Source organism: Podarcis erhardii (assembly GCF_964252035.2).
Source record: "Podarcis erhardii genome assembly, chromosome: 4".
Lineage (NCBI taxonomy): Eukaryota > Metazoa > Chordata > Lepidosauria > Squamata > Lacertidae > Podarcis > Podarcis erhardii.
In genome coordinates this window covers 70,193,615-70,218,670 of record NC_138508.1, presented here as the reverse complement: position 1 = coordinate 70,218,670, position 25,056 = coordinate 70,193,615, and the positions used below count along the sequence as shown (strand labels likewise).

The 25,056-nt window shown below is 40.3% G+C and overlaps 1 protein-coding gene and 1 long non-coding RNA gene across 3 annotated transcripts in view; one reads left to right on the top strand and one right to left on the bottom strand.

Annotated features, from left to right (window-relative positions):
• The window catches only part of LOC309340199, a 186,286-nt gene extending 181,681 nt beyond the window's left edge, over positions 1 to 4,605 (bottom strand). Inside the window, exon 1 of the long non-coding RNA XR_014155857.1 lies at positions 4,111 to 4,605. This is a non-coding gene — a long non-coding RNA (uncharacterized lncRNA). The remainder of the gene's footprint in view (positions 1 to 4,110) is intronic.
• The window catches only part of WWC3 (WWC family member 3), a 60,642-nt gene that overhangs the window by 31,251 nt on the left and 4,335 nt on the right, over positions 1 to 25,056 (top strand). Inside the window, exons 9-23 of one of the 2 annotated variants that reach the window (XM_081858663.1) lie at positions 1,060 to 1,130; positions 3,668 to 3,910; positions 4,649 to 4,738; positions 5,760 to 6,334; positions 13,257 to 13,377; positions 14,731 to 14,805; positions 16,959 to 17,045; positions 18,074 to 18,266; positions 19,708 to 19,875; positions 20,748 to 20,899; positions 21,455 to 21,615; positions 22,076 to 22,221; positions 22,640 to 22,732; positions 23,674 to 23,904; positions 24,671 to 24,798. In XM_081858663.1, coding sequence (XP_081714789.1) covers positions 1,060 to 1,130; positions 3,668 to 3,910; positions 4,649 to 4,738; positions 5,760 to 6,334; positions 13,257 to 13,377; positions 14,731 to 14,805; positions 16,959 to 17,045; positions 18,074 to 18,266; positions 19,708 to 19,875; positions 20,748 to 20,899; positions 21,455 to 21,615; positions 22,076 to 22,221; positions 22,640 to 22,732; positions 23,674 to 23,904; positions 24,671 to 24,798 — 2,534 coding nt within the window. Of the gene's footprint in view, positions 1 to 1,059; positions 1,131 to 3,667; positions 3,911 to 4,648; positions 4,739 to 5,759; positions 6,335 to 13,256; positions 13,378 to 14,730; positions 14,806 to 16,958; positions 17,046 to 18,073; positions 18,267 to 19,707; positions 19,876 to 20,747; positions 20,900 to 21,454; positions 21,616 to 22,071; positions 22,222 to 22,639; positions 22,733 to 23,673; positions 23,905 to 24,670; positions 24,799 to 25,056 lie in introns of both variants that reach the window. The other variant, XM_081858662.1, reaches the window with a different exon arrangement.

Here is a 25,056-nt window from a genome sequence, read left to right as displayed (position 1 = left end):
CCTCAGACAAAGAAGTTAAATATGAAGTCTAACAGTTGCCTGTGTAGTAATTAATTTATTTGAAATTACTGAGAATGAGGTATTGAGAACCAATGTACCGTATTTTTCGCCCCATAGGACGCACCACCCCATAGGACGCACCTAGGGGTTTTTTTGGGGGGGGAATAAAGAAAAAAAATATTTTCCCCCCAGGCGCGGGGCTGGCGTGGGGGAAGCCCGAGCTTCCCCCGACCCCAGCCCCCAGAACAGGCTGCCGCCCCAAGCCTTGCGCGCCCGGCGGGACCTTGCCGAGGCTTGCCGATATCTGCCTAAAGCACGGGGCGGGCTCCGCAGCTTGCCCCGTGCTTTGGGCTGCAGGCTGCTGCCCGCAAGCCTTGCACGCCTGGCGGGACCTCCCTCCGTGTGCGCGAGGCTTGCGGAGAGCTTCCTGAAGCCTGGAGAGCGAGAGGGGTCGGCGCTCCCGCTCTCCAGGCTTCAGCGAAAGCCTGTATTCGCCCCATAGGACGCGCACACATTTCCCCTTCATTTTTGGAGGGGAAAAAGTGCGTCCTATAGGGCGAAAAATACGGTACATTGGCATAGGTTTGCACTCGTGAGTTTCGATATTATAAAGAAAATGTCATTCTGTAGCAAACTATGTATTTTTCTAAAAGTTTATATGGTATTTTAAACATAGTTTAGCATGAATTCAGGGTCCTAGATTAGATATAGTAAATCACTATAGCCATTTATACTTGGGATCCAAGATACTGTATCATGAACAAAATGATAATAGCTTCAAAATAGTTTTGGACTAGATTTGGGACAGAAGTGGCTGGTACAGTGAGTCAGTGCTGTTTTGCTTATCGGTGCAGGGTGACAATGTTAAGGTTGGGTGCCATGCAAGAGTGTTGAATTGGTTCCATTGGTGCTGCTGTGCAGCCCTGACTTTGCCCCTGCCCTGCCCTATCCCAGTAAACACTCCTGGTTAGGTGTTGATGTTGAAGTTACATTTCTCCTCACAGTGTTACTATTTTCTAATGCAGTGCTAATTTTGTCATTTTTCTTGCTTTTCAAAAGTTTGGATTTGATGACAAAAGACGTGCTGACAAAATAAAATTGAGCTGGCAATATGAAGAGGCCAGAAAGAAGTAAGTATTCATAACTTGCAATGTTGATCACCAGTGCTAACCAGATGGTGCTCAATTCTTAAATGAATCAGTGGTCTGGCTCCCACAGGAAACTAAGCTATGGTTTATTAAACCATGGCTTAACATTAAGTTGCTGGGTTACATTCACACATCTGTAATTATTAAGTTTGGTTAAAGGTTGCTCATTAACCAATGTTTGTTAGCTTATAAACCTCGTTATAAACCTCATTTAGTTCAAAGGTCACTTAACACGACTGATTTCCAACACCACTTATAGTTGCCAGGTCATTTAGTTGACCTCTAGGTCTGATCATGTCAGCTAGATAAGAGGGAGCATCTAGAGTGGGGCAGGTTGTCAAATGGGGCTTGAATATTATCACTAGTAGTTTCACACCCATTGAATATAGATGTAAGTCACATCTAAAAGTTTGTGTCTGCAACTTTGTGCCTAAGTATAAGAATAGTTGTTTAATGAAATGTGCAGTTAGTGTTTCCCATCAAGGATTGGCAAATCAGAGAAGCACTGCACATTTTTTTTTTTAATGATTTAGCACAGTAGACTAACATAGGACAAAAGGAATTGTCTTGACATCACCTGTTGCTGAAATAGATGTGGAGCCAGTTAGTTGCTTGGGTAGGAGATCACAGGAAACTCCATGTAAAAGTGGGAAACACCTCTAAAAATTGGACCAAGATCATTTATTGTAGGCATGCAATAAAATAATAATTGGAATTAGTACATAAATCTCTCCTTTTCAGAAAAGCTATAGCTTTTTGTATCAAATATATAGTAATTGTATTTAAAACCATGTTTAGGTAAGAACTCGGAGCATATTTGCTTCTACCAGTTATCTCTGTGGTCACATTCTTCATTTATCATGCATTCCTTCCCCTTAGCTTGCTGGCATTTCTGTACGGCTTTTGTCTCCACAAAATATTTCTGTGTTCAACCTCACTTTGCTAATGAAACATCTATTGCAGCTACTCAGTGTGGGTGTAGGAATGTGCTGCGTTTGGTTTAAATCTACAAGCTACTAAATTAACATGTTGCAGTACATTAAAAATACTTTTGTCAGGCTCCTGTTTATCCAAAGTGATGAGAAAGCAAAGTATCTGTGTCACCATTGGAGTTGAGAAAATTCTTCCACAAAATAGAAATTTGTGTGTGCTTTTTCATTAGAGACCGCGCTAAGAATTCATGCAGTATTCATTGTCCTTTACTGTAAGCAATGTCAAGGAATCTAAAATAATAGACATAATCATTCAGTATACCAAGGATAAAGTTTTTTTCCTGTTGTAGATAGTAAGCTGTTTGGACAGTGTGCGTTTTCTTAGGTGTTCTGTCCCATTGTCATTTTAGCAGTTCTAAACAAATGCATTTATTTATTTATTACAGCAAATATTATTAATTTGAATGAAGTCCTGATGTATTTAACTGAGGTGGTAGTCTTAACTAAATTTTACTGTTTTTTGTTTTGAGTTCAAAATTGTGCTACATTTCATTTTCCATTTTGGGATGTACCGTATTTTTCGCCCTATAGGACGCACTTTTCCCCCTCCAAAAATGAAGGGGAAATGTGTGTGCGTCCTATGGGGCGAATGCAGGCTTTCGCTGAAGCCTGGAGAGCGAAGGGGGTTGGTGCGCACCGACCCCTCTCGCTCTCCAGGCTTCAGGAAGCTATCCGCTAGCCGTGGGAGACACAGCTCTTGCCGGCACCCAGAAGCTTGGGGCATGCTGAGCTCAGCACGCCCCAAGCTTTGGGCTTTGTGCAGCTCTACTCTAGCTCTACGTGGGATAGCAGCCTGTTCTGGGCGCTGGGGTCGGGGGAAGCTCGGGCTTCCCCCGCCCCAGCCCTGCACCTGGGGGGGAAAAAATAATTTCCCCCCCTTTATTTCCCCCCCAAAAAACTAGGTGCGTCCTATGGGCTGGTGCATCCTATGGGGCGAAAAATACGGTAGTTAGTCTACAGAGAACTTTCCTGATGGAAAATGTCACTCAGGATAATAGAAATTCAATATCAGTGTTTTTCCTCTTTTTTTTCCTGCACCATGATAGTACAAATTCATGTTCGCAATTCTTTTTCATGGGATGCGTAACAAATATTTTTGTGGATGATAGATGTAAACATTTCCCCTGATTTAACATTTCTTTCTGTCAAAATAATAACATTTTTTCAGAAGATTCCAAAGTAAGAATATTTTTATGAACACGTACGGTATTAAAAGACAAAGAGCCTACTGGAAAGAAGTGGAATTTGCAGTAATGCATACTTTTGAAGCTGCTTTGGAAGGATTGATATAGATGATCCTCCAGTAGTAAAGTTATGAGAGTGCTTTTTAACCAGGAGCACCTAATGCATACAAGTATATGGAACAGTATTCTTCAAGCTTATCCTGGGTTTTCCAGAAGCTTATGATAGCAGATGATATATGTGTGGTGTATATTTTAAGGACTTTCATAACTGTACTGTAGAGATTTTCCTTGCTTTTTCTTCTTCTGTAAGTTAGTAATTTCTTGGTGGTCCTTTGTAATGAAGGGTTTTCAGTATCCAGCAACAGTTGGCTCTGCATGATCATGAGTCTTGGCCAGGGATGGTGGAAGCGGACAGAGACCATCTTCAGCTCATCAAAGAGAAAGAAGCTCTCCTACAAGAACTGCAGGTCATAAGCCAGCAGCAGAGGTCCCCGGAAGACATGGATCGTTTAGAGGAGGAAAAGAGGAGGTTGGAGGATGAAATCCAGCAGGCTCGGGCCACTTCTTCTCATGGTGCAGCCGAAAGGTTTAAAGATTTAATTATTTTGTTAGATGCCATGGGGTATATAACAAACACATTGGAATAGTAATGAAGTTAGGAGGCTATACTAAAATATATGCTTGTGCTTCTTAACAAATCCTACTTGGCTCTTATTTGCTATGCCATATTTTCTTAAGTCTCCAGAGCTGGTTTAACTAACTGACATAGTACCAGTCTAATTCAACTATGCAGGGATGTGGGTGGCACTGTGGGTTAAACCACAAAGCCTAGGACTTGCCGATCAGAAGGTCGGTGGTTCGAATCCCCGCGACTGGGTGAGCTCCCGTTGCTCGGTCCCTGCTCCTGCCAACCTAGCAGTTCGAAAGCATGTCAAAGTGCAAGTAGATAAATAGGTACCGCTCCGGCGGGAAGGTAAACGGTGTTTCCGTGTACTGCTCTGGTTCGCCAGAATCGGCTTAGTCATGCTGGCCACATGACCCGGAAGCTGTCTGCAGACAAATGCCGGCTCCCTCGGCCTATAGAGCGAGATGTTCACCGCAACCCCAGAGTCGCTCATGACTGGACCTAATGGTCAGGGGTCCCTTTACCTTTAATTCAACTATAGAGGTAAATACTATGTGAGTAATACCAGTTGCAGTTATTGTTTGCTTGCTTGCTAGTATTTTATCTGTCAAGCTAATATTTTATCTGCCACTAAATAGAATGTTTTTTGTTTTTTTTATTGTCATTGCAAAATAAGAATACTAGTTTATTCTATTATAGGATACTGTTACAAGAAAAGAAGAACTGTCTGCTAATGCAGTTGGAAGAAGCAACTCGTTTAACATCCTATTTATGCTCGCAGTTGAAGAGGTTAGTTCTTCAGAGAAATTGATTCTTGTGTTTATGGCAAATTATGACAGTTGGCTTTCCCAAAAAGTAAAATTGACCTAGATATAGTCTCATAGTCTCATACTCTAAATGAGACTGAACAGGTTACCGTTAATTTTAGCTATATATTGCTAGCATATTGCTTCATGGCCATTTCAGTAGATTAGGAATATTATTTTATTTTTAACTCCAAAAATCCAGAAAGCACTCTTAAGTTTCAAAATACAGATTGATAGAGTAATGATACAAACTTGGTAGGCTGTTGGCCAATTTCCTAAATCTTGAGGGTTATCTGTATATTTGATTAGAAGACGACGATGACTGATGATTATATGTAACTGATTAATATTTCTCATCTGTCAGTTAATTAAATCAAAAGCAATAATATTTTTTGCTATTGTAAGCATTTATTAAGAAATATAGGCATTCAATTTTGGACCAGACTTTACTTAGTTATAGACTTTGAAACTTAAAAAAGACTGAATTTCTTGTGGGAAATTGATGACAGATATTTGAAGTACTGGGTAAGTTCTGGTGACTTTTTATAACAGAGATCCTGTTAGGAAACCAATCTGAGAGTAACAGAAAGTGAAGAAATGAATACAGTTGAAAATAAAGCTGAGAAAACAATACGGATTCCATTGACTCAGTTTGCATGCAAAACTAAACTCCAGGCTAATATGTTCAATCCTACCCTAAGACACTCTACTTCTTTCAACTTGGAACTACTGAACTTTGTCATTCTATTCAAATTGGGGCGCTTGGTTTTCACTTGCCATGCAACTCGCATTTCAAGCAGGAAAAATGTATATGGGGGTGGGGGGGAGGGCTCAAACACAAACCATAGGCTGCTATTGCAGATGTAATGGCAAAGGATGGCTTGCTATGGAAGAGAGGTGTGGGAGGCCAGGAACAAAGGAGCTTGTGTGCCAAGGGCTGTCTGAACCAACCCATTGTGTTTAGCATTTGTGCAGACATTTACAAATGCATTTTTGTCTTCTAGCTTGTCTGCCAGCACTCTAACAATATCATCTGGAAGTAGTCGAGGGTCATTGGCATCCAGCCGTGGATCTTTGGCGTCCAGCAGGGGCTCTCTCAGTTCTGTCAGCTTCACAGACATCTATGGTGTTCCTCAATATGAGAAATCAGACAGTGCTACAGAGTATGGGCAGCTTATGCGATATGACCCAGTTCCTGTTGATTCTCACAGTAAAGATGTACAGTATATTGAAACTATTGGACATTCTAGCTGCAGTAAGCAAAGGAGATCATTGGACACGCCTTTATCTTTAGCATCTCTGTCCTCACGGTCTTCTCTGTCCTCACTATCGCCACCAAGTTCCCCCCTGGATACCCCCTTCCTACCTCCTTCTCGGGATTCTCCATTGGCCCAGCGGTCAGAAGGATATGAGGAAATGATGGGAACAGGTGCCTTAGAAATGCTCAGAGCTCAGGCCTCTATTTTGGGTGAAGACAAAGCACAAGAAACTGTTTCATCCAAGGCTCTTGAATATTCTACAGGCAGTGAAGGACTTCGAGAAGCAGGACTGCAACTGACGAATGTTCCAACCTCTGGAGGTAAGTTTTTGGCTTTCAACATTTTGTTTTGTTGATTCTCAAAACCCTAAAATGCATGATATGCTTATGCCATAAGTAAGTTTCGTAAGTTTAAATAACTGCAGTGGCAGGAATTAATGAAACTAATTAAGTTGCCTAGGTGGTTTGTGAATTTATTTATACAGGAATCTCAAAACTGCCCTTTATTTTGTTATAACTAATTTGTGTTTTTCCTCTATGAATATGGAAAAAAGTATTAGTGAAATCTGATCAGTTAGTGTTCCTGCTATAAAACTTGTTAATTAACATGGAATTACGGTAGTAAGTTTGGAGGAAGGCAAATTGTTGTTGCTTGGTCTTCAAAGCAGCAATTTTTTTTACTCCATGGTGCCTTGTTATGAATTTGACAGTTTTAAATCTTCCGGATTCATGTACTAGAAGAGAGGACCACAAGTGGGCTGGCCATGGTGCATAATACCTACCAAAGTCATCCTTGAAAAACTTCTGTCATGTCTTGTCTTTCAGATCTTGAAAGAATGGTTTTTCAAAGTGTTTTTCATGTAATTAGGGTCTTTCTTCTTCACGACAAAGTGAATAGCAGCCCAAATCCAAATAAAATTAAAGGTGTGTTTGACTGAAGGGGTAAACCAGGATTGAGTACAGGATCACACATGCAAGTCTCACACAGTATTTCTTTGCATGTTGGTATTAGCACAAAAGTTGGACTTTTTAAATAATAGTGTTCAATTAGAAACCTTTCTGCAAATGGAAACTTTGCTTACCAGGTTATTTCAATATGCAGTTTTTAAGTGCATTCAACTGAATACTTTCTAAAATCTCTTCAAGTCTTGTCTGTTGTAGGTCTTCCCTATATTCTTTTCAATATTGCATTATTTCTAGAGCTGAATAAAATTTTATGTAATAAATGTAGAGCCTAATATTTCCACATGAGTACATGTGGAATACATGTGGTATTACTCCTCAGTTCCAAGTCTGCATTCTTGTGATAGCCATCTTTGATTCCAAGTCTTCTGTGCACATCCAGGTTATTGCCTCTTCTATGACCTTCGCTGCTGCATCTCATAGTAAAAACATTTCACACACGCTGGTGAACTATCATCCTGATTCATCCTTTTGTGGTCCACTTAAACACCCAATCCTATTTTCTAGTTCTATTTTATCTTAGTATTTTTTAAAGTTACCTTTTCACCCCATCCACCTTAAGTACTTTGTATACGTTGGATTCACCTCTTTCAAATTATCATTGTTCACTGAGTTTTCTACAATAAACGTACATACACATCTACATACTATCATTCCAATTGAAAACGGCAAATTAAGGATTAACAATACAACTTGGTGCATGTCTAACATGCATATAGTCAGGTCAGAGCATATAGTCAGCATATAGTCCTCTTTCCTGAACCAGTCTCCATCCATAAATCATGAAATTCAAAACCAGATATACTATGGTAGTGAATTCTTCCATAATGTTTTTTGGTGGCTTGACTATTCCATCTTGTCAAGCCACTAGTGTTATAAGGTGGCTCCATTTAGCTATAAAGTATCTTCCTATTTTGCTTCCCTCAGTTCTCAATTCTTTAGCTTTTCCGCTAGAGCTATGATCCACACTTTAGGCTACCAATTCTTCAGCATAAATAGTGACGTACATTCTGAAGGTTGTCCAGTCAAATTAGTCTCTCTATTGGCACAGATGCATTCAAAGAATGTCGGGCTTCTGGTGACTTCCTGCAGCCTCATCAGGTTTTGGCCAAATGTTTAAACTTGCATTTGCTGCAGCCAATTAGCTTGTATTGCACTTAATCTGGCAATAAACTACTCTTGGACAATATATGTCCATTTTCCAAAAAAGCCCCTCATATCCTGTATTCCCCTTTGGTTTCTATTTCCTGTGCTAACTGCACTTGTCCACACCTAGGGCTGGTCTAGGAAAGGTAAGAGTGGAGTTACTGAAATAACTCCATCTCCCCCCCCCCACAAAAAAGGGTTCTCTATTTGCCACAGCCTTCCTGTAGCGTTCCCCCCACCCCCAAAAAAGAGAGACCTATATGATGCTGCCGGGATGCGGATGACGCTGTGGGTTAAACCACAGAGCCTAGGACTTGCTATTCAGAAGGTTGGCGGTTTGAATCCCTGCAACGGGGTGAGCTCCCATTGCTCGGTCCCTGCTCCTGCCAACCTAGCAGTTCGAAAGCACGTCAAAGTGCAAGTAGATAAATAGGTACCACTCCGGTGGGAAGGTAAAACGGTGTTTCCGTGCACTGTCCTGGTTCGTCAGAAGTGGCTGAGTCATGCTGGCCACATGACCCAAAAGCTGTACGCTGGCTCCCTCAGCCAATAAAGCGAGATAAGCGCTGCAACCCCAGAGTCGGTTACGACTGGACCTAATGGTCAGGGGTCCCCTTTACCTTTTTACCTTTCTAAGATGCTGCCAGTAGTGATCAGTTTAATAGCTGCCTAATCCACCTTTATTATTTGTACGAACAAGTTGTTTAACTTGGCATGTTTCCTAGTGCAGTTTGAGATTAAGGGCTCCCAGGACCCCTCTTTTTATACTAGTAAAGTGTTGTTCAGTTCACTTGGGATTTTTTACTACCATTCAAAGGTTTTTGCCAACAATGGATGGAAATGTCAGGAAGAGGAAGTGCAACAAAAGGGACATTTTTATCGCTGCTACGTGGCCTAGCCAAGTAAGGTTTAGTTTATACCAGGAGTTCACTCTCTGCAGGCCAAGCAAAGTTAGGAATCTTACTCCAGCACAGATTTATGCAGCCCGTAAAGCATCTAGTATTGACATCTTGCTGTGCAAAAGGGTTGCATTTGATAAGGTAAAGAAGATAAAGAGCATGAAACAGAGCAGCATTCTTGCTTGGTGGCAAGCCATAGACCTGTTTGTTTGTTTGTTTTGGTATTGTTTTTACCCTGGACTGTTAAGATCCAAATAACAAGCTTTGGAAAGCATTATTGAATTTAAACTTCCCACCCCAATGCCGGCTATTTTCTTGAATCACAGTTTCAGTTTGTTCTTAAATAATGGTTCATTTTTAACAAAAATTACAGGTTTGACCAACTGATTTCACTATTTACTTAAATTATTCTTGTATTTTGTTTCTCACGTGGCACAACAGAAAAATTTGCTGTAAGTGAACTTAGAATTTCTTCTTGTGGTGGGTTTTTTTTCTTCCTGCCTGTAAAGCCCAGTGTGTGTGTGTGTGTGTGTGTGTGTGTTGTTTGTTTGTTTGTTTTTGTTCTGTATTGCGTGCATGTTGGGAGGGTGGAATATGCGCTCCTTGATTTCATCCCCAAAAAATCATATCTGTAACCATTATAGCCCATTCATGTTGCTGCAGTATTAACCGAATTATTTTCTATTTAATAGCCACTATTGACTACTGTAATAATGTTCTGTGTTTGCAGCTTAAATTGCTGTCTTCTACATGCCTGGTAAATTGTGGGTGAGGATTTACTATTTCCTTATTTTTGGAAGGATTTTTTTAAAACTGCCATCAAAGTATTTTAAACCCCCAAAATAGCAATACTTTAAAAGCTATTAAAGCAACCACACATTCTTACTGCTTGGTGAATCTCTTTCTACAGTTTTAGTAACTAAAATTACTTAACTTGATGGTAGTTTTTCTGTCCACTAACTAATGTCTCAGTCTTAATGATAATTAAACCAAATTACTCTATATGACACGTCACAACTGGTTGTGGGTATATCTTTATACAACGACTTATAGTATAGTAATACTATAATTACTATATACTATAATATACTAAGGGACGCGGGTGGTGCTGTGATCTAAACCACTGAGCCTCTAGGGCTTGCCGATCAGAAGGTTGGCAGCTTGAATCCCCGTGACGGGGTGAGCTCCCGTTGCTCGGTCCCAGCTCCTGCCCACCTAGCAGTTCGAAAGCAGGTCAAAGTGCAAGTAGATAAATAGGTATCACTCTGGCGGGAAGGTAAATGGTGTTTTCGTGTGCTGCTCTGGTTCGCCAGAAGCGGCTTAGTCATACTGGCCACATGACCCGGAAAAACTGTCTGTGGACAAACATCGGCTCCCCCGGCCAGTAAAGCGAGATGAACGCCACAACCTCAGAGTTCTCTGTGACTGGACTTAACTGTCAGACTTTACCTTTACCGTTTTATAATATGCTAAATTTCAGAGGTTTTGTCTGCCTGCTGCATGATATTTCAAATCTTGTGTCCTTTTTTTTTGGGTCAAGCTGTGTTTCTGCTAATACTTTGTAAAAGGCATGATGATAGGTGGCACCTACTTTAATTTTAGTGGCATTGTCTTGTTAATTCATTTGAAAGCATCAGGCAAAATAACTTCAACTGAAACATTTATAACATGTTTGAAACATTTTCATATTGCATCTTGATTCTTTATTATTTTTTACTGTTATATAGCACAGTATATCTTTTTCTTTTTTCTATTTGGTGATCTCCAAGGTACAGTAGTCAGTGAAAGAGTCTTTTAGTCTGCCAGCTTTTTCTGGCACTTCTTCTTTGTTCATTACAATTTTGTAAAAATTATATAAATTTGCAGAACTTTATTACCATATAGGAAAGATGAATTCAGGTAGTGAAGCTCTCCTCGGCTCCTTTGAACTTTGCAAAGATTGGAAAAATCACACTTGTTCTTTCCTCTGGTGGGCTGGAGTGAGTCCATGCAACATAATGTTATCCATTGTCAAGGCAGTTCACCAGGAAACTGATCAAAAGGGGAACTGTGTTTCCAGGTTAAAAAATGCTGCTAACCTGAATAGTGTAGATTAATTGAAAAGTATTACAAGCATGAGAGGAATTACTAGGGCTTGTTAGTCTGCTAGGATCATGTGGTGGGACATAGAGATAACACTTACTGGGAAAATAATAAAAGATGCAGCAAAGGGCATTTATTGTTTTGATTTGTTGATACTTCCCCCTTGATTCCTTGGGTGCTGCATTTTACTCCTTGCAACTATTTTAAATGGAATATTGCAGAGCAGGTTTCCCTTGGTCCACTAAGATTGCACATACTTGTGCTGCACACAATTGAGTAAATACATGCATCAAATGCATAGTATATTCTCTTGCCACACATAGCTGATGTATACCAACTAGCCTCATAAACTAGTTGCTTAGTGGTAGGTTATTTACAGCCCATAAACTAGTAATCTCACCTAGGACTCTGATGTCTAAATCTCATGTGTATCTTATATGAATATGTTAATATAGTTGCCAGCACAGATACAAGTCAAGCTACGTGTAGTCAGTTATATACACCTCAAGGTACTATTTGGAACCCCTTTGCATGTATATAAAATTCAAGAATGGTACTGGAGCTTCTACTTTTTGCTGAGGGCATGGTCTTGAGGGCAAATGTTGCAACTACCTTGCTGAAACTAAGCAGGTTTGGTCAATCCTAAAAATGGTGACCACCTGGCAACCATACAGATCTACCTTGAGGGTCACAGTTGAAGGAAGGCATGACATAAGTGTACTAAACAACTGCATAAAACAAATGTCAGCCTTTTGAGCTGCTTTCCTACTTTTCTGACTTTTGAGAAAAATAAGCTGTCTATTTGTATGTATCCTGTCTCAAGTGAACATTTTTGTAGTTTCCATTTGAAAAATCAACTCCTCGTGTATCCTGCCTGTTGTGCACGTATAATTGCTGATAGTCCTTTATGTCTGCAAAGCTGTTATGGTACTGCTGTTCATATACAGTGGTATCTCGCAAGACGAATGCCTCGTAAGACAAAAAACTCGCAAGACGAAAGAGTTTTTTGTTTTTTGAGTTGCTTCGCAAGACAAATTTCCCTATGGGCTTGCTTCGCAAGACGAAAATGTCTTGCAAGTTTGTTTCCTTTTTCTTAAAACCGTGCATTCAGGGGGTGCAGTTGCGACTTGACTTTGAGGAGCAACTCATAGCACGCCTTTTTTGAGGTTTTTGAAGACTTTGGTGATTTTTGAAGCTTTTCCAAAGTCTGTGCTTCGCAAGACGAAAAAATCGCAAGACGAAAAAACTCGCAGAACGAATTAATTTCGTCTTGCGAGGTACCACTGTATGTTGAGTTCCAAATAAAAATGAAGTGTAACTTGTATTTGTTTGCTTTTGCTCCAGTCCTATTGCCCCTTTATTTATTTTTAAAAGTCTATTTTGGACTTGAAAGTATATACTAAGTCGATTCCTACCTTAAGTTACTTGCACTTAGCTTTCATGAAAACCAATGGGATAAATTAGTCACGACTTAAATCTCTTATTTCAGTAGGAACTAAATCCAGTTTACTGAATCTGGATCTAACCCATGGTTTATAGGTTTCATTAGTAAGCATGAACGTATGTAGCAATTACGGTATGATTTATATTCACATAACCTTCAAAATAAACCCTGCACTATGCAAGTATCTGAATACCTGTTTAATTTATGATTAGCTTGATAACACGAAGACATGTAATATTAGATTGCTTTAATTTTGTTTGAAGCAAGTTGATCTATAGCACATGCATAGCCATGGTATGGCTTGAAGGCCACAGTAAATATCAGTGAATTACACCAGTGAAAATGGAACATATTCTTCTGGTTTTCGCAACATTGCCTCTTAACTGTCTGCTCATTTTTTCAATAAACTGCATGAACAGTATTGTCTTTGCCTCGTCACAAAAGAAGCAAGTGACACAGTCTAGACATAAATGAGAATGTATTTAACGATCAGCTAAAATGAATGAGACTTCAGTGTTAACTTGTGTTAGTTCAGGCCAAGAAGTGCCTTCTGTTTCTTAAGGGCACTTTCTTAAAACTTGAATAAACCACGGTGCCTTAGTGATATATAAAACATTTGTATGGATTGAGTTTTGCTTTCTCAAAATAATAATAATAATAATAATCATGTATGAATGATCCTTGTCTTTGCTGTTTTCCCATGTTGTAGCTGTGACCCTCCGTGAAGATAGTGCTAGAAGGTCAGAGAGGAGAGCCAGGCGAGTCTCAGCATGTCTGTCCAATTATTCACTGGCTAGTGACAGTGGCGTGTTTGAAGCTTTAAGCAAAAGGTCAGGTTGTATAAATGTGTTGTAAATTGGAACTGTGCTTAACATCCTTCCCTTAAAAAGCAACAAAAAAACACTTGGTAAAAAGTCTTATTTATATATACACTACTGACTAATGGCTAATTCTTTAAGACATTTTAGTTAGGTAGATTTTTTACCTGGTTCTCTGGCTGCTTGATGACTGTTGTGCTCTTTCTTTCTTTCCTTCCTTAATAACAGTTTAGGGTCTTGCAAACTACCTCCCCCCAAGCTAGTTAAGATATGTTTGGGATTGAAGCTAGTTAAGATATGTTTGGGATTGGGCTCCTTTGGGAAGGAAGGGGTGAGGGGAATAAATCAAATAAATGCTTTTAATTTGAATAACATGGATGATATACACAACGCTTCTGCTAGGTTGCTCCATGGGAAGGAGGATAAGACAATCACATCATATCGCACCATTCTTCACTAGTTCCACTGGTTCATGTTGTGTTTCAGGGTCCAATTCAAAGTGCCAGTTTTAGCCTTTAAAGCACTAAACAATTATTTGAAGGACCACCTGCGCTCATATGAACTTGCTTGGGCATGGATTCATGCTTTGTATGCCTGCCTGTGAAGGCACTTCATTTGTCAGGCATGAGTAGCAGGGCCTTTTCAGTGGTGGCTCCCAGAGGACAGAACACCCTCCTTCAGAGGTGTGCAAGGCCTCTTTGCTGCAGATTTTAAAACAGGTTTTAAACACCCACCTGTTTTTGAATCACCCTTTTAAAACAAAGGCCTCTCTGTTAGTTGTAGTATCTGTCTATGATACTGGTAATGTTGGTGCCTTTATCTGTTTTGACTATTTCACGTGTTACTCATGAGTAGGGAGTGACTGTGTTTACTTGGAAGCCTTTCCCAGCCCTACTTGGAATTGCCGAGAACTGAACCTGGTACATCCTGCATGTAAAACACGGGCTATACCATTCAACTAAAACCCCTTTTCTGAAGGACTCAAAATATCTCAGGCAGCTAGAAATTTGGTGATGGTTAAAAAACTGTCCAGGTTTGCATGTCTGAGAATAAAATTATAATTCATTATTTTTTAAGGTGAATAGCAACATGTGATAATAGGAAGTAAATATTTAATTCATTCCTTTTCGGCAATATAACACAAGATGTATGCTTGTAGCCATCTCTTGTTAACATGCAGTGGTTCCCATAGAGTTAGATAATGCTAAATCTTACTTTTGATGGAAGTTCATAATCTAAATAAAGAAGTTTAATAAGCAGTAGGTAAAGTGTGCATTGTTCATACAGAATAGCTCAGGTCATTTGTGGTAATTAAAATACAGCTCTACTGCTAGTTTTTAAACTGCTTTTTCTCTTATCACATAGGACTGAGGATATTGAAGAATCACTTTATAGTGATGCTGTCAGCAATGAAGAGCCCAAAATGCAAGTTGGATTTCTGTAAGTTTTTTCTTTTCTTTTCTTTGGTCGATATTCATTGTTAAAACACAAGTGTATGCCAGGTGTGCAGCGTCCTTAATGGTTAAATAATTTTGAACTTTTGGAGCACAGCTAAGCTGCAGCAGATCATCATTTCAAAGAGAGAATACTCCAAAAGTGAGGAGAAATTTACCAGATCATGTTTGGTAAGGTGTGGCATTCCAGTTCTTCTCTACTAGGGTTGGGCGATACCAGCTTTTCAACATTGCGATGTATCACTAGCTAAACACCGCTACATTGTGATGTTGAAAAGGAAGGCCATCGGCATTTCTAAGCGGTATACATAAAAACAAACTATGCACAAAATGAAAACAATAAAACAAAACAATTTCCCCCCACCAAAAAACCTGCTGGAACAAGAAAGCCTTAATTATGTGCAGTGGCGTAGCATGGGGGGTGCAGGGGGTGCCAGCCGCACCGGGCGCAACATTTTGGGGGGCGCACTCGCAGCTCTCTGCCCCTACCTGGCTCACTCCCGCTTGCAGCGGCGGCAGCAGCAGCAGCCTGGCGAATAGGGCGCGCGCGCGCAGGGCGCACGGAGTGGCAAAGGCGAAGGAGACGAGGCAGAGGCTGCGGGCTGGCGGAGGAAACAGGAGAGATTCAGATTGCAAGCAAGCCGGGACGCTTCGTCGGCTTGGGGAAAGCCCTGCGGGGGCCAAGGGCACGCGCCTCGCTTTGCTGGGCGCAGAGGTGGGGAGGGAAGAATCTCCACCCCTCTCTCTCTCCAAAGGGGATTTACGCCAGCTGAGCTGGGTTTCGCCTCCTCTGCCACCGCCTGGGGACAGCTCCTCGGAGGAGAAGGACGTTGGGGAGCGCAGAGAGGAATCGGGGGGGGGGGGCCGCAGCTCCAGCCATTGCCCATCGCCAGCAGTGTCCGTGCCTCCTTTGGGGGGCTCCTCAGGGGGCTCCTTGAGGAATCCGGGCAGCAGGATCTTGGAGACACTTTGCCTGCGAGGCAGCTGCCCACAACTCCCGGGGCCAGCCCGGGCAGCCAAGTGAGACCCCTGCTTCTTCAGAAATTTCTCCAAAGGCTTCAACCTGCCGACGGCAGTGGGGGCACCCCGGGGCTCAGCTGGGCCCCAGGACGAGGGCCCTTTTCAGCTTAGGCCAAAATTGGGGATCAGGGGCGGCGCACTCTGCGTGCCTGCGGCGGGGGTGGAGAGACGTGCGATCAAGAAGGTGGCAGGGAGCTGCCTCTTTGGAGAAGGGAAACGTGTCCTGCGTTGGGGAGGGGGGATGGAGCGGGGGCGCTGCTCTGGCCAACCTTACCGAGCGTGGAAAGGCTTTAGGGGGCGGGGTGCGCGGGGTCCTGCTTGACTCTCCCTGCAGGGGGAGTGACCAGAGGCGCCTCCGATGGCTTCGCATCCTGACGCCCTCCTGAAGTGGTAGGCGGCGAGAGGCAGACAGGTGGACTGCTGTCTACTCTTTGGCCACGCCAGAAACGGGGCGAGCGGGCGCAACATCTGGGGGTTAGGGTTAGGGGGCGCAAATCCACGGGTTAGGGGGCGCAAATTACTTGCCTTGCCCCGGGTGCTGACAAGCCACGCTACGCCACTGATTATGTGCCTGAAGTTCAGTTAGGGTGGTGCCAATCTAATCAGATTTGGAAAAGAGTTCTACAGGCTTGGGCCAAGCTGTGTATCTGAGCCTCCTGAGATCTCAGTATTTGGGTCACAAGATAAGGGATCAGGCAGTCCTTAAGATATCCAATAAGGACATGCACCTAATAAGTTTATTGAGAGGTGGGTTTTATTCATAAATGACTGGAATTTCAAGTTTCAAGAGACCTATGTGCAATTTTATTTATGGTAAGATATGAGCAATATTTTCTTGTTATTCATGTCTTTGTTGTATGTACTCTGTGATGTGATAATGGGATGTTGTGTTTTTTGTCATCCTTCTTAGTTTTTATTACTAAGTATGGTTCTGTCAGTAATTCACTATGATACAGTCATATAGTATGTTTTTATTGTCATTTTTGTATTTTATTTAGAAGAAGAAGAAGCTTCCAGGGTTTCTGGCAGATAAAAATAGTCATTTGTGCTACATGTTTTGTCTTTGTATCCTATAGACCACACATTGGGTCACCAATTAATTGAGAACTTCTTTTTCAGGCATGACAGTGCGACTGAGTGTCTCCTGGTCCATGTGTTGCAGCTCAAGAACTTCACAGGCTTTGCTGTGAAAGAAGGCTGTAAAATGTAAGTTGAAATACCTACATTGGCCTGATTTCTTGCTTTCCATTCCTTCAAGCATCAGAATACGACACATCTGTCTTACTTGGGGTTTAGAATAGAATGTGATCCATTTACTTCACGATGAACTCCAGAAAACTGACGAAAAACAATGTTAATATATTTATTTTTAATTAAAGACATTTATAAACTACCATTTTGTCCCATTATGGAGCAGCCAAAGCAGCTCTCACAACATGATTTTAAAAAAGAAAGAAATAAGAAACACTGCAAAGCAGTAAAATATACAGACTCAAAAAGTAAAACATGCTGATATTATTAATCAGATAACAAAAGTTTATGTTTATGTCACAATGAATCAGTAGAGGGGGCGGAATCAGGGATTGGCATGGCCAGGCATCTGTTAGGGGATGCCAGAGTTTCACCTTGGTGAATCTAAAATGGCACCCATCCACTGCAGAACAGAGACAAGAACCAGCTGGGATTTCATAATAAATGCTGCTGCTGGGTAAAAGGTTAGTGACTGACGGTGGCCGCAAGCAGTCACATTGTACTGTGGGGGCAGCTGCATCAGCCACAGGGAGGAGATTGTGCCAGGATGGTGCAGTTGCCCATTTGTGGCACCATGTTGAGGGCACACTCACTGGTGCAGGCCTTGCAGTGTTAAGGATATTTGATAAGCAATGACAGTCCCAGATAAATGTCCACAAACGCAGGGAAACTGGGAAACGCTGATGTATAGCTATAGATTATTCACCAGCATTCTCTTGTGAATGCTTAAGAAGTCTATGCTTTTGAACCTTCATAAAATTCATTTTAGGTATTCACATGTAGATATTTGACAAATCTGAGACACTTGCTGTAACACATGCACAGGTTTACAGAGTTTTTCAGTCTGTTGTAAGTTAACCTACTAATAGTATAGTGATCAGGTATGCAAAAATGAAAATGATGTTTATTTAGCAAGTTAAAATGATATCTTACTGCTTCTGTTTACCTGCTATGACTTTTATTTTTATTTTGCATGTTCTCAGACATGTGAGGATATACTTACCATCTCTTGAGTCGGGCACATCAACCACTTACTGCTCCAGAGCTTTGGAATTCCAAACTCCCTTAGTGTTGAATGAAGTCTTCCAGATTCCTGTACATTCAAATATTTTGAAGCTGAAATCACTACAGCTTTATATCTGTTCTGTTGGCCATCACCAGCAAGAAGAATTGTTGGTAAGGGGTGCCTTTTTTTGGTAAAAAAAATCACGTGTTACGTGTGCCTTTACGTTGGTCTGGTTCCCGCATAACACTAAGCCTAACAAACTATGACTTCGTTGAATGAGCAAGTGTGCTGCTGTAAACTTCACCCGGGCTTGTGGTTTATTCTCACAGCAGTAGGACTGAGGGAGAAGTGAACTGGACACCATTTTCTAAATGTGCACCAGAACACTTAATTGTTCATTCTAAGCCATAGTTTGGCTTAGCTTTACATGAAAACCGAACTATTGTAAATGAAAAAAGTGGTTTCAGTTTTCTCATATTCCTGTGTTCAAAGGTGTCTCAGATTTAATCTAATCATCAAGATAATTCCCTTTTTGTTGATGATAGATTTGTTGATGTCATTGGTTTAGGCTATGATGGGTGTTCATTTACAATACTCAGCCTGTTAAAACAAAATCTGGTTTATAGTCATACCACTGGCTAATAAAAGTTTGGCATTGTATTACTGTTTCTTAAACCGATGCAGCTCTGTTGTTGGAAATACAAAATTGCTCATGTTTTTTCCCCATACATGAATATTTATCAGTTCAAACATCATGCCTAACAACATTTAAGTTGCCTTAACCGTGGTTTGACTTCCAGTCTGGAGTGAGCTAGTGGCTGCAGGATTGCGTGGTCACATTTCTGGTTTTTAAGGTGTTCCTCCTTGAAATATTATAATACTTCATTGGTCTTTTTTAGGCCTAATGCTAAACTTTGCATTAAGAAAGAGCCCCCTGCTGGTTTACTGACAGGAAACATTCAGCTTAGAAGTAGATGTTAGTGAAACTAACCCCCCCTTTCCCCCCCCCCACATGCGACAGTCTACCAAACAATAGCAAGTAATATGTAAAGCCCCGAGCCTTTCACAGGTCATGAACACAGTATCCTCATTTTAGGACATTCCTGTTCTCTCTTAGAACATATCAGAGTATATTGTATGCAAAGGGACATAGATTCATAGAGTTGTAGAGTTGGAAGGGACCCTGAGGATCATCTTGTCCAGGCATGGCCAAACTCGGCCCTCCAGCTGTTTTGGGACCACAATTCCCATCATCCCTAGCTAGCAGGACCAGTGGGCAGGGATGATGGGAATTGTACTCCCAAAACAGTTGGAGGGCCAAGTTTGGTCATGCCTGATCTAGTCCAACCCCCTGCAGTACAGGAATATGAAGCTATCCCATATAGAGATCAAACATGCAACCTTGGCGTTATTACTGTAAACAACTGAGTTATCCAGGCTGTGTATGCAAATAAAATTTAAAAAAATAAGGCATCTTTGCAGAATGCCCTACTAAAAGTCCCCAGCTGCTTCTTCAGTGTTTTGTATTATAATAAGAAGTAGCCTTGTAGACAGCAAATGTTTACTCTAGTAGTATGAGTATTGACTCATTTTGCTTCAATGTCTTCCCAGGGCATTGCTCAGATCAGTCTAGCTGACTATGAGAGCTCCAATGAGATGCAACTTCACTGGTACCCCATCCAGATATTCACTGGTTCAGACTGTGAGCAGACAAAAGACAGACCAAAATGTGAAGAAAGTGCTTCTCAGATTTTCGAAAACAAAGCTACAATGAAAATGGTATGGCTGTATCCGAGCTTTTCTGAACATGTTTCTCTTGTATATTTCCTTGTGTGTGATACAAAAGATGTTCTTATAACATTTGATACTGAAAGTTAAGGGTGAGCAAAATGCATATAGCATATGCCTGAATTCAGAGGAGAAATTTTATTGAGGCTAAATAGGGTTAATTTGCAATAAGTTAATTGGATGATACCATTTAAAATTCATATGGATGCTTTTAAATGTATTAGGTCTCTCAACCATTTGTATTTTAATATATATTTTGTCTTATTCTTTTTTAACCTTTTTGTATGTAGTATATTAATAGTAGAGGTAGTAGTATTTTGGTATATTTTCATATAAAGGCATATTTTAGTCAGTGCTGTTCTTCAATATTATAGCAGTGTAGATGATGATGATGATGATGATGATGTGGTTGCTATGGCCATGATGGTTGAAACAGCAACAGCAATAAACAGAAACAGTAATATGCTTGGATCTGCTGAGAGATACTTGCACTTGAGCTTATTCTCATCAATAGAATTATGTCATTTTAATTGATCTATAGATTACACACCACAACTGCACACATGTGTAAACATGCTTGTGTTTTTCCATATCCAACTATCTAGCCATGTTTGGATTATTGTGAAAAAACTGAGCTACTTCATACCAGAGTACTTAAGTTCTAATTTAATTTGTTGTAAGCATGTCAAAATTCTGAATTCAGCTAGCATGCTACTCTTTGGTTTTAGAGAAATGTCCAACCAAAATTACTTTGTGCTTTAGTTTGAACTTAGTCATTATTGTTGTTCCTTTGAAAGGCTGACTTCAGTTTTTCTGCTAAGAAAATGACTCTCATTTGATTCTAAGTTCAATTTCCATTCTAGGATGCTGTGACTGCCCTTTTAGCGAGGACCACAGCTCAACTGGAAGCTGTGGAGAGAGAATTAGCAGAGGAGAGAGTAAAACTGGAGTACACAGAAGAGGAAATTCTAGAGATGGAGCAAAAGGAAGACCAGCTAGAAGCTGTGTCAGAAAGGTAACTTTTTCAAAAGGGTTAAGGCAGAACTTAAGTTTTTAAAATAATATAGGTGTGATTCTGTTGAGATATTAAATGTATCGAATCTTATACGGCAATTATCTGTAATGGTTAGCTATTAGATGTAAGCGTTAGCTGTTTTATGATATTGGAGCATACATAACCCAATTTCATATTTCTTAGTTCAGATTTGAGTATGCAAAGCTTGGCATTTAATGGCATTTAATTTACAAGAATGCAAAACCTTGATAGGATCAGTAATGGTACCGAAATATGTAACACTTCTTCTAGAATCGTAACATAATCACTTACACCGTGTCTAGAGCATCCCGAAGTAGTTTTTAAATATAATTGTTGCTGATCCTGTGTCTCACATTAATTTTTTGGGGGGGACTTGTGTTCACAGATTTATAAGAAAATAGAACAGCAGCAGCAGTGGCCATGTAGGGCTAGTTTTCTGGAAGTATTTGCACTGTATTAAACATGCAAAAGGGCAGTGTGAAATTAATTACTGGAACCAAATTTCATTGCTTGATGTATTTTTTTCCCCTGCAGAAGTTGGCAAGCAGAATCAGTTGACAGTGGATGTAGTAATTGTATGCAGACTAGTCCTCACCCAGAGTCTTACTGCAGTGAATCATTACACAGTCATATGCTTGTACCTCAAATAGATCAGTGTACTTCTAAAAAAGTCCCGCCTCCACCTCTAAAGGCAAGTAGAAATAATTGTACTTTCTGCTCCAGTTTTTGCTAATCCTTAACTGGGCTAGGCCAGTGATATCTTTCCAAGATACACCCTCATTTTCTTCTCCCTTAACCTTCAGTACTTTTGTTTGTCTTACAATGGGACGATGCTTTATAAGCCTGTAAATATTCCTGTTTGTTCAGACCTTTAACTAACCTGATCTCTTGGGGTAGTTCTGGCCTGCACGTCTCTGTCACAGATAATCTGTTAACACTTTTTATGATTCTGTGTTGTATTTATAGATTATTATTATTTTAGTTTTGGCTGAAGATTTGCAACTTGTTATAATGGAACTCATTACGCTCAAGTCATTTTTATAATGGTTCTGGACCATTATAAACTCTAGAGTGCTCTGGAAATGCTTGTATGATAAGCTGAATGAAAAGATAAGCCTTTGCAACACTTGAAATTTCGATTCATATTTTAGGTAGATAAGGAGACCAACACAGAAGAAACAGCTTTGCTTCATAAAAACAGAACTGGCCGTCGATCCCGTGGGTCTGCTTTTGTTCGTAGTAGCACCATCGTTCGCTCACAGACATTCTCACCTGGTGCACGAAGTCAGTATGTTTGCCGAGTGAGTAGTAATTGTTATTAAACAAGCAGTCTGGAACTGTGACTTTAAAAATTGAACATTATTGTAAATGCTATAGCATTTGCTCTTGCATTTGAACCTGGACCAATAACTGCTTTTTATGTGCTGTCAGGTTCAGTTCCCATATTCTTTCATTTGAGAGTATGGTAATGTATGTCTTAATGTCTGTATTTTCTTAAATGCACTTTTTAGATAACATTGCTGTGGGTTTTGGTGAGGGGAGGTGGTGAAAATAAAAAGACCTAAGGCCCCCAGTAGACGGGCTCAAAGGCTGCACTTAAGTCTGACTGGTTGGCTGATTATTATTTTTCTCCTGAACTGACATGGATAAGTCTCACTTGTGTTGCTGGAATAAAGATTAAAGTATCAATTTCCATTTTGTATCTTTTTTTTCTATCAGCTATATCGTAGTGACAGTGACAGTTCTACTCTGCCAAGAAAGTCTCCATTTATCCGAAATACTTTGGAAAGACGTACGCTGCGTTATAAGCAGGTATAGTTGTGACTGTAAAATTTGGGGCTTTGCATTGCTGAGGCATTTTTACAGAAGGAATCTGAGGTGTTTTTTTACTACATTGGGATACCATTAAGAATAGTTTGATATGGCAATGTAATAATGTATGTTGCATGTATAATCATACACTGCAGCCAGAGCTATAAAAATAGTTTGTAGTGTTAGATCAATTTTAAATATGTTCCTGTTCAATTTACTGATTTAGCCTTGATTAATGTTGGCAGCAGGATTTTAAAAAATCTGTACTCAGCTTCCTTGGGGCTTAGACAAAGTCTGTACTGGAAAGCCAACATGCATAGAATACATAGATCAATACAATTCTTAACTTTTTAGAAAGTATCAGCCCCTTTTTAAAGTACTAAATTTAGAATTCTTATGGCTCACCACTGTGAAAATGTAATTTGACAACTTGCAGCTCATGGTTTACCAAGACATTGTCCTGTTTGTATTCTCCTCCCCATCTGTTTCCTCTCATGTGAATTCCCTTCTCCGTTGCATAATTTGCTTTAACAATGGCTTAGTATTACATTTGGCTTCAACATTATTATAGTGAAAGATCACCTGGATTAATCTCGTAAAAACATAGTTTGTAAACATAGCTCAAACCATAGTTTTGAATAACATTGGATAGGAGTTTAGCTATAGCCGTATTTATCTCAGTGCTGACATAACTCCAAAATATGATTAAAGTGGACCACGAGAAGATGGAATTTCTCCTTCAAAAGGATGCCCACACAAATTCAAACCATGGTTTGAAGTCATCCCGTTGGGCCCATGTCTGTGTCAATTAAACTGGCCCAAATTGCTTCCTAATGTTTTGGTTTATTTCAGGAGAATGCACAATATTTTGCGGTTGGAGGAGAGGTCCAGGCTTGCTTGCATTGGAGACTTATTATCACATTTTTGTTTTAATATCTCAGCAATCCTGTAGATCATCTTTGGCTGACCTTATGGAGAGGACGTCACTAGACCTGGAGCTGGATCTCCAGGCATCCAGAACAAGGCAGAGGCAGTTGAACGATGAATTATCTATCTTGAGAGAGTTGCGGCAGCGCCTGGAGGATGCCCAGCTTAGAGGTCAGACTGATCTGCCTCATTGGGTGCTTCGGGATGAACGATTTCGAAACTTGCTGAAGGAAGCGGAGAGGCAGGTATGGCACATTGGGGCCTGCAAATTATTGCATTCAAGGGTATTATGTTATGCAGAAAGCTCCAATATAAGGAACTGAACTTCATAATTTTTAAACGTTTTAAAAATTGTAATCTTTGCCCTAGTAAAATTGTTACAGAGCAAACTGTAATAGTTGGTTATCTTACTCCGCCTGTGACAGTTTGCGGAGAGGCAACTCTTCTACTAATGGAAGGGTAGCCTTGGTAGTTCTGCCATCCTAAGAAGTGTAGGGAATGTCAGCCTAGGAGATTGATTTCTCTGTAGCAGCTCCTAATTCCCTCCCCATATCATAATGGTATAGATTCTGCTATATGCTGAATACACACTTCTCTACAGTGGCCATTGACACCTGAGGTATATATATTTAGAATCCACTCTGTACTGATTTACAAATCATTTTAACTTAATATTGTATTATTGTATTATTATATTATTGTAACCTGGTCTGGGACTTTTTAAAGAAGAACGGGTAAGATGTAACAACGACAACAACAACAATTTTAAAATGTATATTCCTGTTACGTACAAGGAAGGATTTTTCTCCTCACACGCAGGTGGTGTAGAAGTTAGGGAAGTTTCTCAACACAAAGACTTACAAGGTAGCATGGTTAGCCCTGCCTTTGAAGAAAGTGGGAGATGTCATCCAAATGAGGTTTCCTTCAGTCCAAGGAAAAAGACTGAGCTTTTATCCTAAGCCCTATGTTCCTCTTACAACTTATTTTTGATTTCATATACATCCTCTTTAGACAAGACAGACCAAATTTGAACATCGTCAACAACAAGCAGCAGAAAAATTGCTTAAAAAGGCATCCAAAGAAGTTTACCAACTACGTGGTCAAAACCAGAAGGAGCCTATTCAGGTTCAGACCTTCCGGTAAGTAAAGTGTAAACTAAATATGGTTTTACCCCACTCCTTTCCAATGTATTCCAATGTACTGGATGTTAGATTCCTTGAAATGTTCCGTCAAGTTGTTATGTGTTTGTTTCTTCTCTATGCGCTGGTTATTCCTGAACATTTCTACAGTTTGATTTCAAGTGGGATTACTAAATCTAATATCTGCCTTGCATTCTGGATAACAGTAACATATAGAATAACAGTAATACATAGAAGTAGTTTTAGTTTGTTAGAGCC